At 39.4% G+C, this 14521-nt stretch overlaps 1 protein-coding gene across 1 annotated transcript in view; it reads left to right on the top strand.

The window, feature by feature from the left end:
- The window catches only part of LOC124127348 (glycine N-phenylacetyltransferase-like), a 36402-nt gene extending 28554 nt beyond the window's left edge, over positions 1 to 7848 (top strand). The window contains exons 3-6 of the mRNA XM_046490746.2: positions 5364 to 5480; positions 5917 to 6031; positions 6381 to 6495; positions 7363 to 7848. Coding sequence (XP_046346702.2) covers positions 5364 to 5480; positions 5917 to 6031; positions 6381 to 6495; positions 7363 to 7777 — 762 coding nt within the window. The 3' untranslated portion in view covers positions 7778 to 7848. The remainder of the gene's footprint in view (positions 1 to 5363; positions 5481 to 5916; positions 6032 to 6380; positions 6496 to 7362) is intronic.
- Positions 7849 to 14521: the final 6673 nt, after the last annotated feature.

The raw sequence follows: 14521 nt of genomic DNA, 5'->3' as shown, positions 1-14521 counted from the left end.
AGTAACTGTCCAGATAAAGCTAAGTTGATAATGAGTCACATTCTTCAAATCTTGATTTTAATGTCTCAGTTGATAAATTTGAAAAACTGCACTATAATAAACCCTGAAAAAGATTGTTTGTCTGGGGGATGGACTGATTGAGATAACATGCCGTGTCTTGAATAAAATGCAAAACGTCAACGCCAGAGAATACTCAATATCCAGCTCGTGTCCAAACTCATTACATCGGGGGGAAATATATTATATTATTCAAATATGTGTTACATTTTGACTCACTCACTTCGTTTTTGATACAGTTGTTTAAACACATTCATGACGTTTTACACGAGGAGGCTGCAACAATGATATCTTCCAATAGAAGGGTCTTCGTGCAAAGTTCTGTTGACTAAAAAGCAAAACCACAAGTTTCAAAGAAAATGTTTATGTACAGTTACTTGTTCTTATGTACAAAGCAAATATCGAGTGGTCAGGCTCGCTGACTTGGTTGATGCATGTCATCGTATCCCAATTGCGTGGATCGATGTTCATGATGTCAATCACTGGATTTTCTGGTCCATATTCGATTATTTACAGACCGCCGTCATATAGCTGGAATATTGCTGAGAGCGACGTTAAACAACAACAAACAAAACAAATACAAGGCAAATACGTCTTCGTGTGCTAAAAATATTACCCTTCTTTTTTCAAGGATCCCAATTACATATTATGCAACAAGTACTTCTGTAACAGCTTTGTGTCGTCATTATCCCATAGCATAGCCCTATCACCTGTGGTTGTCGTCATTCCCCAGGTGAACAGTCTATTGCTTTAGGGTGAAAGTAGTGGTATACCAACCTCTGTCCCTATCTATAAAGTGTGTGATCTGACGAGGGTGTCTGGTATAAAGCAGCTGTTCTCATTTGGCGTTTTCTCTTCTTTGGGGTAATTATTTAATCAACGATTTGGGTATTAATTTAGATGTAGTCATTGATATGAATGTCTAACTGCAGTCAGATATGATTGAACAGATTAGAGGGTCAGTGCAATATCAATGGATGTGAAGTCAACCAACCCACAGATTACGGATTAAACATCAGAAGTGCGCGTCAGGTTTCTAAATGCTTAATTCATTTTTTGCATAATTTGTTTCTTCTACATGCGCCATACCTGATTTCAACATAAGAAATATATGAATGTTAACTGTAACGGTAGTCAGTATCAGTGTGTAAATAAGATACTTTTAGTAGCGCTTTATTGTTTCTCCTCGCTAGTGGCAGGTATGTTTTAGCTCCCTTGGGGAATGCAGTGAGTACCATGCTTTCAACTGAGAAAGGCCTTTGTTTATTCGCATTCCGACAAGATGTTTGACGGATTTCAGGGGACTGGGTAACTGTGAGTTTCTCTATGTTAGAATTCCTGTATAAACACCATGAATAGTCAGTTTCTCCGTTCAGAGTTTTAGAAAACATTATATTAACACATAAAACGCTACCTGTGAAGATAAATTCATATCCGTTTGACGAACTTAAGGATTTCAACACCTTTTGTTTCACGGTCACATTTAGATTCATTCAAATTATGGTAGCATATCACACTTGGAATTGAAAGCATTGCAAAAAGTGTAATTCCTATCATCGATGGTACAGAATGGTATTTATTAAAAATATTTGTCGATTTCTGTTAATATTCAAGACCTCTATTTCAGTTAAGTTGTTTCTCTGCCAAGGTCTTAACCGCATGTGCAAAAGTTCTATTTTTATGAAATTTTATACCAAGATATACATAAGAGTCTACTATTTCCAGTTCCATATTTCCATATTTGAAGGATAGTTTATTTCTTTTGTCTCAGCGATCTTGACATCTAGCTTCCATTCTGCACAATAATCATGGAAAACATCTAACGAAGCGCATGATTGCAAATAACAACCTTGATATTATTGTTACTTGTAATGGCCCACTCCCCGCTTGATATCTTATGAAGGAATCACACACACACACACACACACACACACACACACACACACACACACAAATACATGCATAACATAACATTCAAACTTTAGTATGTTGAGTAACACAACATAACGTTCTGCAGATGGCAGAACCTTCATCTCTGAGATGGGACGTGTGTATCTTGTTGCTGATTTCTCTCGGACGACAGCCTTTTCTTTTCTGTTTGCTACACTGGTAACACATGAGGCCACTTCGTTTAACAGGTCTGTGCTATTTTCCGCGTCTTCGCTAAACAAGTGTGTTGATCTTTCTCGGGGAGTTGGAACGTGAAGCCATGGGCTGTTTCCAAGTTGGCTTGAATTGATCTTGTTGCACAATCTGAGGGATTTAAAACTGTCGCAACATTTGTGAAGATGACCAAGTTTCTTATTTTGGCTACCCTATTCGTTACACAAACAGAAAATCTCCTGATTTTGTAAGAAATGGAGACATCGTTAAGAATGTCCGAGGAATCTGTAACTGCTCGAGTAATGAATTTTTCAAGTTCACCCATTCTTGTCGAAGTTCCACGGGTAACATATCATCCCATTCCAATTTCTAACAGGTCTAACAGAGAATCTTTTCTTTGACAATGACATGGGCAACAAAACCCATATGCTCATACGGACTATTGATGGTTGAGAGCACTCCACGTTTTGTGTAAGGTTTTGCCTCGCTCCTCACGCCGAAGACCTGGGTTCGATTCGCGACATTGATACAATGTGTGAAGCCCATTTCTGATGTTCCCCGCCATGATATTGCTGTAATATTGCTAAAAGCGGCGTAAAACCACTCTCACTCACGTCTCTGAAAGTATCTTTTCCAATTCCAACTATTTTGCGAGGCCCGTAAGAGACAATAGCTGGAGACAGGCTGTTTCATGCACCGTCATTCGGTCCACTTCCTGTAGGTATTTAGACGCATGCTCTTCCATCCCCTCGACGGAGGTGAAATCTTGATTCATCGCTCAACCAGACATCTCTTCATCACAGTTGAGGCCATACCCTGTGTTGACGACACCAATGCAGTCTTTGCTGACGATGTTGTCGACTCAGTATGACGCGTTGAACAGGAAGTCTTGCTCGTAGACCTGCTGCTCTTAAACGGTTTCGTACGGTCTGGTCGGGGATTCTGCGCAGTCCGGGTATTTGAGATGCGGTTGAGGTTGCTGTTGTCGTCCTTTTACGTAGGTGGCGCAATCGGATGTAGCGATCTTGGACGGGGGTGGTTACTCTTGGTCGTCCCAACCAACGTGTTGACCCATGCTGTTGAAACCGATCTCATAGCCTTCTGATGGTGCCTGGTGCTACATTGAAAACCCTGGCTACAGTTGATTGGGATTCCCCTGTCTGCAAGCGGCAAGCGGCCTTTGTTACTTTGCACTTTGCACTTCTGTTAATTTTGGCATTTTGTTGAACTGTCACTGTTCGATTGACGCATATGCCAGCCAATCAAAAACCTTGCACTTTAACACCGTTCATAGTGCTGCTGCGCGTGCAGTACGTGCAGGTCCATGGCCTTTTTGTTAATGCACTGGGTGCGTTTTTCCGAATCGTACGTGTTTCCCGACTAAAGGTTTGCATGTCCTTGTCATTTTGGTCTGGGAAATTTGTCACTGACACTATAACATATTAAGCCTCTTCATTTTGCAATTCTTGGTCCGCTGATTTTGCTTTTATGGCCAAAAATATCCGTATTGCGTTTCTTTTTAGAAGAGTATATTTGTCACATCTGGTCTTTGCAAAAGACCGTTGTTTAATGAAACTTGCACTTTTTTTGGATGATATATGCCAAATAATGGAAGATTTTTTCTGTTTTTTTAGAGGAGGGGCTATTTCCGCATGCTTGTTTTCAAATATCTTTTCCATGAAATCCAGTAGATGATTCTTTTTCACTTGATCCTGTGTGATACTACAGTCCAGAGTGTTGGCTCGTCTGATAGCTTGAGGTTTGTTGTTAGGAAGGAATGGTCTTGGCCATGGAGACTTGAATGGAAGTGGTGCAACTTCTGCCTCTATATATTTCCTTGTCCATGATTTGAAGAAATTCGCGATCTTCAACAGATAATCCGGGTTTGGCATCATTTTTAGAGACCTCAAATACTGTCCTTCTTAAAACCCTTCAGGCGACAGAATATCCCGTGAAGTCTTATCTTTCAGATCCAACGAGTTGAGACATGGCTTAAAAAGAAACGTGCGTCCATTTTTCAAGAGGTGTGTCTTCTTAACATTCACGATGTCAGGTTCGTGCGTAGCACTAGGTGCAGATGATGACTTGCGAGAGGGATTCTTCTGTGCCAGATCTGTTGAAGACCGTTTCAGCTTTTCATCTACATTGATAGAACTGACAAACAGGATTCAAAGATGTACTCCATGGAATATTTTTGTTGGGCGAATGAGTGCTCCAACATGTCGATCAGGTATTGAGCTGGATCTTGATGTTGTTGTGTCTTGGGAGAAGGTGGTGACATGCCTAGTATTGACATGATGGCGTCCACTTTTTTTTAGTCACATCTTTTCTCCCCGCGCTTTGCTGATATAGTCAGATAATTTGGAGAAGGCCTTCTTGGAGAGGGCACTATAGAGCTCGTGTATGATTTTCTGTGCAAGTATCGTCACTGCACTACCAGCATGAGTGAGTGAGCGAGTTAAGATTTAACGTCACATCAACAATATTTCGGCCATATCGTGACGAGAAGTACATTACTAATACATATATATTTAGACAAAATCTACCAGCATGAAGTATGCGGACCCACAGAAACAATAAAATGGACACATTTCTGACACACGGAAGAAGGCGCCATTATTGATATCACAATACACCAAACACCTTCTCTTCTCAAGTGTAATCAATAACTACTTCTTGAAGAAGTAATAGTAAATAATGGACTCATTGAATTGAAACGATGAGAATAGTGTGGACACATATCCAAGTGCTAGAGTTGGGCAGCTACAGAGATGTTTACTCCAGCACACACGGGAGAGAAGTGAGGATTTTTCCGACTTTGCACTCGGAAGAGTTGTAGTCCGGAAGTGCTATTGTGGGTACAACTGGTTATATATTGTTGACAGTGAAGAGGACTTCTGTTGAAAATCTGAAGGTTTAGTTTTAGTGTGATTGCAGCCAAAATACAGGATTTATGACAATGACGTAATAGAGGTAGAGGATTCGTAAGAATTATAGACATTTCTACCTGCCCTTGTTTTTTTGCTTACTTATTGTCGGTATTAAAGAGATCCAAGTCAGAGATTCTTCATAGTCTGTTTTGTCAACTTTATGAATATACATTTATAGACATCACAATGTTGTCAACTTTCTCTCTCTACCTTTGAGATACATGCATATTTTGTTGATAAAACAACTCTTATCCATTTTTCTCCCTTCAACAGATTCGGGGTGAAATAATTTCCAAACTCCAATCAGTGATAACTGACTATGACTTTATAGTGGACCGCTGGCCAGATTACAGAGCCCTGGTAGTACGCGTCAATCCTGCTACAGCCAAGGTAAAAAATGCTACTGACTGTTAAATCGTTTCTTGAGAAAACATACTGAGATCAACAAAGACGCCAACAAACACTGAATCTAAATAACTCTAATTAATCTAATTATCTAATTATTTGATTAACTGCAGCAATCAATTGAATAAACGCAAGGGAAATATGACTGAAGTGATTGCTGTTTCCCAACATGTTCTTCATATAATTAATTGGTGGTCTCACTCTGGGATTTTGCTGATTGGGGGTCAACGTGTTTTTTGTTCATGTCACTTATGTGACTGGTCCTGAAACGAATATTCAGCGGAGTGTGGCGTCAAAAAAATATATTTCCCTCACTGTCCCTATTTCCAAGAAATAACATGAGAAGTGAAATGTTAGTATCTGGTGTGTAAATTAATTAATTAATTTAAAATATATCTTTATAAGATGTATATTTTTTCAGTACCGAAACCACCTGATATCGGAAACCGTTGTCCATGCCACAGACTGTGAAGCTCTGGAGACCCTGCTTCAACTGCCTGAAGTCATAGACTGGTCAGCAAGAATTGGGTTTGTAGGTGAGATCAGATTGAATGGAAGCGAGTGAGTGAGTGAGTGAGTTTAGATTTATGCCTCTTTTAACAGTATTTTTGTTATGACATGGTCTGCCATTATAATGTTGAAGAAAAACCAAGGTTAACACAAGTCGAAGATTATCCCTTGTGTGTATATGTGAGAATACTTTGGAGATTCCGAGGTAAAATAGAATAGAACCTGATATTGTTGTGAGAGTAAAACATACTGGAGACACGGTGGTTCGTCGTTAAACACCATCCACCCACAAACTACATACTTAGACAAAACGTTTAAATTATCATCAAGTGTCGCGTTTTTGTGAATGACTTGTTGAGTTAATATATTCCACAGGGAAATATCCTGACGAGATGTCATCGGTTCTCAGTGTCATGCAGAAGCACCACAGGCCATATCACTTGGATAAGTTCTTTGACATGAAAGTCACGGAAAAGACGCTGAAGTTCTGGTGAGATAAGAAGCATGTTTAGATGATACATTACGATGATTACACCCAAAGCCACCAGTTCATACCTTAAAAATGTGTAGTTTTTCAATCACACAAAATTACCTTTTCAGGGTTCAGTTTAAACATTTTATCACAGCTCCATCGCCATATCATTTCCCAAACATAAACGGTGTCACTTTCGTCATCGTCCAGGCCCTTAGGGGGTTATCGTGCAGATGTGTCTACAAGCATCAAATTTGGCACAGGTGTAGACAGGAACACACTAAATTCATTTTTGGAGAGCGCCAAAGCCGTTGGAAAAATACAAGATGGCAGCCAGTCCCTATTGGATTTTGTCCTAATTTCATAACCAGAAGTCATAGGATCATGAATGAAGGCTCTTTCTATAGGTGTTTGCCCTTATGGATTCCAAATCTGAGCTTTGATTTGACATGGATCATTTTTCATGAACTTAGTTTTAAACGAGAAGACTTCGAAATGCAAGTAATATCATGCCAGCTAAAAACGAACCGTCTGCAGTGAGTTGGCGTTGCTCCAGAACTCCGTTTGTGTTTTGTGTTGGTTTTATGACGTGGTACTAGATTTGTATGGTTTCATTTCGGAAAGAATGTCTTTGAGGATATCAACATTTTCACAATGAGTTATTAGGTTTGTTTTCTGGGAGTGGAGGTATGTCTGCAATTATAAAGAAATAAAGTTTTGAAATGCTACATTACCAGAAGGTTATCTATATGATATGTTGATTACCATGCCATAATTTTCCATATTATTTACGTGGAACGCTTTGTAATAGAGATAATGGCTATTTCTTTACAATTCCCGTGGGTAATTTGTAAACTGGATTTCGTTTCCTGTTACATGTTGCAGGCCTATTCCAAACGGATTCAAGATAGGAAGTCTTATTCCTGAGCAAGCCAATCTAGTCAACTCTATATGGTCTTACAATGAAGGCACACACTCAGAGCTATATATAAAGGAACTCATCAGGAAACTACCTTCGTGTTGCCTGTACAACAGGAGAGGCTCCCTGGTTGGGTACGGCCTGACAAACCATTACGGGTATCTAGGTGTCTTACATATTCTGGAGGCACACCGAGGGAAGGGATATGCCAAGATGCTCACGTCCTACTTGGCCGGTTTGCGTCTACAGAAGATGGAAGAGGTTCATGTTTATGTTCATGAAACAAATAAGGCATCAATTGCGCTTAACAAACAAATTGGCTTTGAGACTAACCTGCCTGAGGATACTTGTTGGTGGATAAACACACCAGCGTCGGAGTAGAAAATGAGGATATGATTACGTGGGATGAACTTCAGGGTCACTTTTACAACTACAATAGTTGCAATAAAAATCACGATAGTTACACACACTACTGTTATACTTTAACAATAATGATACAATTGACGTATGTTGTTAAGGACCTCTACAGTCCTATAACGAGTACCTTTCATCATTCGACATGATGACGATGCCTTAAACACCCAGTAAGTTTATGATAATAAAACAGGGGGAGGAGGGCGTGGCATCAACGCTACCATACTCACCCAACATTCAGGCACACCAAATATGCATATATTTTAAGAAAAGGGCAATTTAATCCTGCATAAAATGCTATGAATAATATCAGGTATATCCATATCAATGGGAATGACTGTGTTCATTTCAACACTTGTAAGTTTTGGCCTTTTATAAAACACAAAATTTAAGTAAGGGTCAATTGTTTCAAAAAGGAAGTTTTAAAAAGTTTTAAGGAAGAATCTTTAAACATTTAAACATAATCAGGTCCTTGGCCTAAACCGATTCGCATATCATTAGACATGCAGGTAAACAGTACAATATTTGGGCAAACGTTCATCTGTTTTAAGGAAGCATGCTTCAACATTAAATTATCAGGGGAGTATAATTAACCCAAACCCAATTGTAAGATATGTAGGCAAACAGTACAAACATTTGGGGAAACGTCGTCAACTCGAACTCCATCGGAAATATATCGAGTTAAACTGTATTCGAAAAAAAGACAACATTAAACAAATGCCTGATAATTATCATTGTGTTACATTGCCACAAGCCTGAATCCTCGTATATACCATCATCTATTAGATTGTGGAATACATTACCCATTCAATAAAGGATAATTGGAACCTTCTCGATTTAAATTCACTTTGAGAACAGAGTCCACAGTTCCACCACAGTTCTTATATGGTAAATAGAAAAAGTAACAGTATACAAATACAACTTTAAGGCATGGTTAGAACTGGGGTCGCCACAGATAAGTGGCTGGCTGGTGTCTCCTGGTGTCAATGGATGTATATTCTGGATCCCATGCAAGTTTGGCCACCAGTACATTGGAAAAACCCTCAGACCCCTAAACACCTAAACTAGTGATTTAACAAATTGAGAATTGACTTTCACTTTGTGTGAGTTCATTGGAGTATGAACCTTCATTGAGCGAGGGCCAAACATTGTATAAACGTCATCGTAAGCTCCAAAGTGAAAGTCATTTCTTAAATATGTGGCATCCAGTTTTCATGGTATTATGTTTGCATTTGAAGGATAAATCATTGTGGTAAATGAACATTAAACAGACGTGTATATGTGTTTCTTAAAGTGCAATATACTTTCCCACCACTCCCAAACATAAGGGTGTCGCAAATCGTGCTCGTTCCAAAAAAAAGAACCAGAACCAAAGAATGGAGACGTCAATCTTTCACCTAAGACATCAGATTTATGGAGACTTTCCCAATATGTGTCTCAGTTCATATGTAGAAGGAACATCTTTCAAACAAGAATAACGGTTTAAGTCCGTTTGTTTACTTTCAAATGTTTGAAGGTTTAAATATTCATGAAATCTCAATATATTCCAAGATGCTACAACAGCATATCAGATTATCTATCATCCTTTCAGTTTCAGCAGTTTCGGAATCTAGCACCGAGGCTTGTCCTCAGCCACCCACAACACCAGACTCTCAATGGCAGATATGGAAAACGATACTGACATGCTATTAAATATCTCAACACAGGAGAATTTTGTTATAAGAAATTGTTACAAGGAATCAGCAGGGAGGTTCAGAAGCCGATACAAGAGCTCCTATCACCTTATCATCATAAAAGAAGTTAACAGTAGCCTTGCAATCTGTTTCCAAGTATGCTCTCCTTCAGGTCTTTGAAAGGCATTTAGAAGTAAAACACAAAAGGAAGAGAATATATGGATGTCAACTTCTTTATTATGAGGAACACAACGTTTCTGAGTATATGCTTTCTCCTTCATCAGGTGAATGAATGACTTACTTACTTACTTACTTACTTACTTACTTTGGAGATTTAACGTGCGCTTTCCGACTGATGCGTATTTCGCACACGAAAGGGGCGAAAGTGGTCTGTGCAACCCAAGAGGGGGGTTTAGGGGTTGCTTATATAGAATTTGGGAATTTTGAGATTTGGAATAGATGCCGATGGGGTTGGGGAGGAGAACTAAGGGAGCTGGGTATGGTGGATGTTTGTTTGTTTATGTGATTTTGATTTGGTAGGTTATTGTATTTTTAGATGCGTTTTATTAGTTCCGTTTTTATTAAGAATACGCCTACGGCCTTGAAGTTTTCTAGTTTATTTTGTGGGTTTAGTATTGCTTCTAGAGTGAGAGCCTTGTTTAGATTGAGGGTGGTTTGTAATGCGGTTCGATGTGTTAGGTAGTGTGTGCAGTGGATGAGTGCGTGTTCTGGGGTTTCTGGTTGTTTGCAGTGTGGGCAGTTACCTGTAGTGGGTTTTTTTAAATTTTTTAGGTGGTTATTTAGGTTGGTGTGTCCTGTTTGGAGTTTAGTGATTACTCTGTCGATTTTTTTGGATGGATGGAGAATTTTTGGTTTGGTTAGTGGTTTGCTGAGCACTTTTTTGATTTGGCTATTTGAGTTTAGATATAGGTTATGCCTATTTTTGTGTGATTTTTTGCTTGTTTACACTTTTAATTTCTGATTTTGAGATGGGTAAGTTTAAGCTTATTTCTGGGATTTCGAGGGATAGTTTAGCTGCTTTATCGGCGTTTTCATTACCGTATATTCCTACGTGGGCGGGTATCCACAAGAAGGTTATTTGTTTGCCTGCCTTAGTTAGGTCGTTGGAGCTTTTAAGTATTTGATTTATTAATTTAGGTCGGTTTTTGGTATTTTTGTTTTGGAGGGCCTGCAGTCCACTTAGGGAGTCGGTAAGTATTAGGATTTTTTTTTGTTTTTTGGATTCTTGATTATGGAGGGCTGAGGCCATGCCCATTAGTTCTGCCGTGAATATTAATTGGTTGTTTGGGAGTCGGAAGGATTGTGTGGTTTTAGTTGGTTGTGTGGTATGGACTCCAAAACCTGTGTGTTTGAAGGTCGGATCTGAGGATCCGTTCGTGTAAATGTGATACCAATTTGGCCAATTTTCGTGTGTGTATGCTAGTGTGGTAGTTTTAGCTATGTTTGGGTCGGTTTGTTTATTTATTTGGCTAGCTAGTGTTGTGTCTATTTTGGGTATTTTAAGATTAGGGGTGAAGATATTTGATTGTTTGCAGTTTTGTTTAAGATTTTTAATTTGGTGTTCATTTAGATAGTTTGTTATTCTTTGCGATATTGGGGTAAGTAAGGGGTGTTTACGAGCTAGAGCTTGGTTTTTGGGGCTGATGTTTTGGTTTATTAAGTTTTGGATGAGAGGGTTTGATTGGGACGCGGCCCAGAAATTTAAGCTTAGCTGTTCCCTGCGTAGACTTAGTGGCATTTCTCCTGTTAAGGCCTGAAGTGAGGTGTAGGAGGTGCCATGTTGGGTGCGTGTAATTAGTTTGAGAGCCTGATATTGTATTGATTCAAGTTTTTTAGATAGAGAGTTGTTTAGGGTGTTGTATATGGCGCAGCCGTAGTCTAGGTTTGATCTAATTATTGATATATAGAGAGAGAGGAGGGTATCTTTGGAGGCTCCCAAGTTAGAGCCAGTTAGGCATCTTAGGGTGTTTAGGTCTTTACTGCATTTAGTTGTTAGGTTTTGGATGTGAGCATCCCAGGTGAGATGTTCATCGAAAATAAGTCCTAAGAATTTAGTTTAATTTGATTGTTTGATTGTTTAGCTGGAGGATTGGGGAGGCGGGTTTCATGTTTTTATGTTTGAATACTATTCCTGTTGTTTTTTCTGAGTTAAGGGAGAAGCCCCATTTGTCAGCCCATTGTTGTATTTTATTAAGAGATTTTTGGAGTAACTTTTGGACCATTTTCATGCTTTTAGTGCGGATCCAGATGGCTCCATCATCCGCGAATTTTGATGTGTTTACTTTAGGGGATAGGCCCTCGAATAGATCGTTTATCATTATATTGAAGAGAGTGGGGCTGAGGATACTGCCCTGTGGAGTGCCATTTTCTAGGGAACATTGGTCCGATAGAGTTTGGTCTATACCCACGGTTATTTTACGATTGTTTAGGAAGTCCTGGATGTAGTTTATTATCTGACCTTTGAGTCCTATTTTTTAAAGTTTTTGTATAAGCCCATCGTGCCATACAATGTCGAAAGCTTTAGAGAAGTCTAAGAAGATGCCTGTGGTATATTGTTTATTTAGTTGTCCTGTCTTAATATCTTGTTCTAGTCGGGCGAGGTTATCTAGGGTTGAGCGGCCAGGAGTGAAACCGCTTTGATCTGGGTTTATGATGTTATTTTGGGTTAAGTAATGTTGTAATCTATTTTTAGCCATTGATTCCATTACTTTACATAAGTTTGAAGTTTGGGATATTGGTCTATATGAGTTAGCTTGATTAGCTGGTTTATTAGGTTTAGGGATTGGTATGACTAGGGCCTGTTTCCAGGGAGTAGGAACCTGTCTGTTTAGGTAGATGAGATTGTATAGTTTGAGTAGTGCCTGGAGTAGTTTTAGGGGGAGTTTTTCAATTATTTGGTAAGAAGTTAGGTCTAATCCTGGGGCTGTGCCCTTTTTCCTGTTTTGGATTACGTAGAGGAGCTCCTCCATTGTGTTGCGTTGATTTATTTCTAGATTGTTATTGTTTGGTTCTTTTGTGGGTTTGTTTTCTGTTTTAAGTTTGACTGAAGTTGGTGTTACTGCTAACGGCCGAAAAGTGGTTGGCGAGCTTATTTGCTTTTTGGGCGGGGTTGGTTGAGTTGTCAATGTTAGGGGTTTTTTTTATGTCGTTTTAAGCCTCTGATGGCGTGGATTTTGCGCCAGACCATTCTGGCATCTGTACGGTTATTTATACTTTCGCAGAATTTTTTCCAGTCTCTACTTTTGGCTATTTAGACTAGTTTTTGAACCTGGTGGTTTAGTTCGTGGGCTATGTTTAAATATTTGTAGTCGCGTTTTGCTTTATTGAAGGCTGATTTACGTTTTCGTCTAGTCTGTTCTATTTCCTCATTCCACCATGGTACCGTCGGTTTGCCTGTCTTAGATGTTTTGAAGGGGATGGAGGTTTTGGCTGCGTTTATTATATAGTCTGTTAGGTTTTTACAATAGGTTTCTGGATCATTATTTTCTATTTCGTTTAAGTTAGCTTCGTTGCAGATATCTTGGAATTGGTCCCAGTTAGCTTTATTGTAATGGAATTTTGGTTCTTGGTTTTCTGTTTGGATTGGTACGTTTGTATTTCCTATGGTTATGTTTATGGGGAAGTGGTCACTACCTAGCGGGACGTCGTGCACTTCCCATTGAGTACTTTGGGCTAGATCTGCGGTGCATATGGTTAGGTCGATAGCCGACATTTTTTGGGTTATCTTATCGTACCTCGTGGGTTGGTTGCTATTAAGGAGTACTAGGTCGTTTGTTTCTATCCATTCGGAGATTAATTTGCCATGATTATCTTTTTTATCATCTATGCTCCATGTAGCATGGTGAGCGTTAAAGTCTCCTAGGAATATAGTAGATTTATCGCTTATTTGGAGTAGTTTGTTTAGATCCTCAGGTTGGACTTTTTGTTCCGCCCAGTGGTAAATATTTATGATGTTTATGTTTCGGTTATTTAATGTGATTTTAATGCCGTTGGCTTCTAGGTTTGGCGTGTCTGTTTTTATTTCTTCGTAATTTATATCTTCCCTGATAAATATGATTAGTCCTCCTGCGGCTCTTCTTGTTTTCGGTTTAGCTCTGTCAGTTCTAACTGAGTTGTAGTTAGGTAGTGTGAATTTGGATTTTTTTGAGAACTTGGTTTCCTGTATACAAGCAATGTGAGGGCCTTTATTTAGTTTAAATTTAGTTTTTAGTTCATGGCCGTGGGAGGTGAGTCCGTTGGCGTTCCACTGAAAAATATTTAGTCCTTCCACTATTGGGTTCGGGCGATTGGTGATTTAGTTTTTAGTTTTTAGTTTATTCGGTGAGTTCTTTTAGATGGAGGTTAAAGAGGAAAAAGGGAAGATCGGTTAATTTTAGATTGAAAGCTACTTTGTGGAAGGATTTCATGCTAGCTTTTGGTGAGTTTTGACTATGCATGTATGCTAGGAGTAAGGTGAGGTTATTTAGGTTTTGGGTGTTGGCTGGTTGGGGAGTTTGGTTTGTTTTAGTTGGAGTAGTGTCTATTGTTTCCTCAGTAGTGGAAAAATCTTCGTCATCAGTTAGATTAGGTTTAGCTGATTGAGTTTCCATGGGGGAGGCATGTGATGTGGAGGATTGTGAAGGTGTTTGCGGGATGGGTGTAGCTGATGATTTCTTAGTGTTTGTGTTTTGTTGTTGTGCTTGCTTGTGGGAGAGAGTTGTTGCCATATGGGCTGTAGGGTGCTTGGATGAGGGTCGTGTTGTGGTGGTCATTTTGAGGTTTGTTTTGCATGCGGGGGTTGATGTTTTGGCTATGTGAGATGTGGGAGGGTTCGTGGTTGGTTGAGTGGCTGCTTGTGTGTGTGAGGTGGGTGCGGTTTCTCGGTAGGGGGCCCAGACAGCTGTCGGTTATGGGTGTGGTGTTTGTTTGTGGGATGGTGTTTCGGTGTGGTGTAGGGAGGAGTGGTTTAGATGCAGGTGTAGCAAATTTTCGTGTTTGGATTTTAGCCGTGTCTATGTTTATGTGTTTGTTGGCCTGC

The sequence above is a fragment of the Haliotis rufescens genome, unplaced genomic scaffold (assembly GCF_023055435.1).
Source record: "Haliotis rufescens isolate VD_foot unplaced genomic scaffold, xgHalRufe1.0.p SCAF_5, whole genome shotgun sequence".
NCBI lineage: Eukaryota > Metazoa > Mollusca > Gastropoda > Lepetellida > Haliotidae > Haliotis > Haliotis rufescens.
This window is presented reverse-complemented; position numbering and strand designations above follow the sequence as displayed.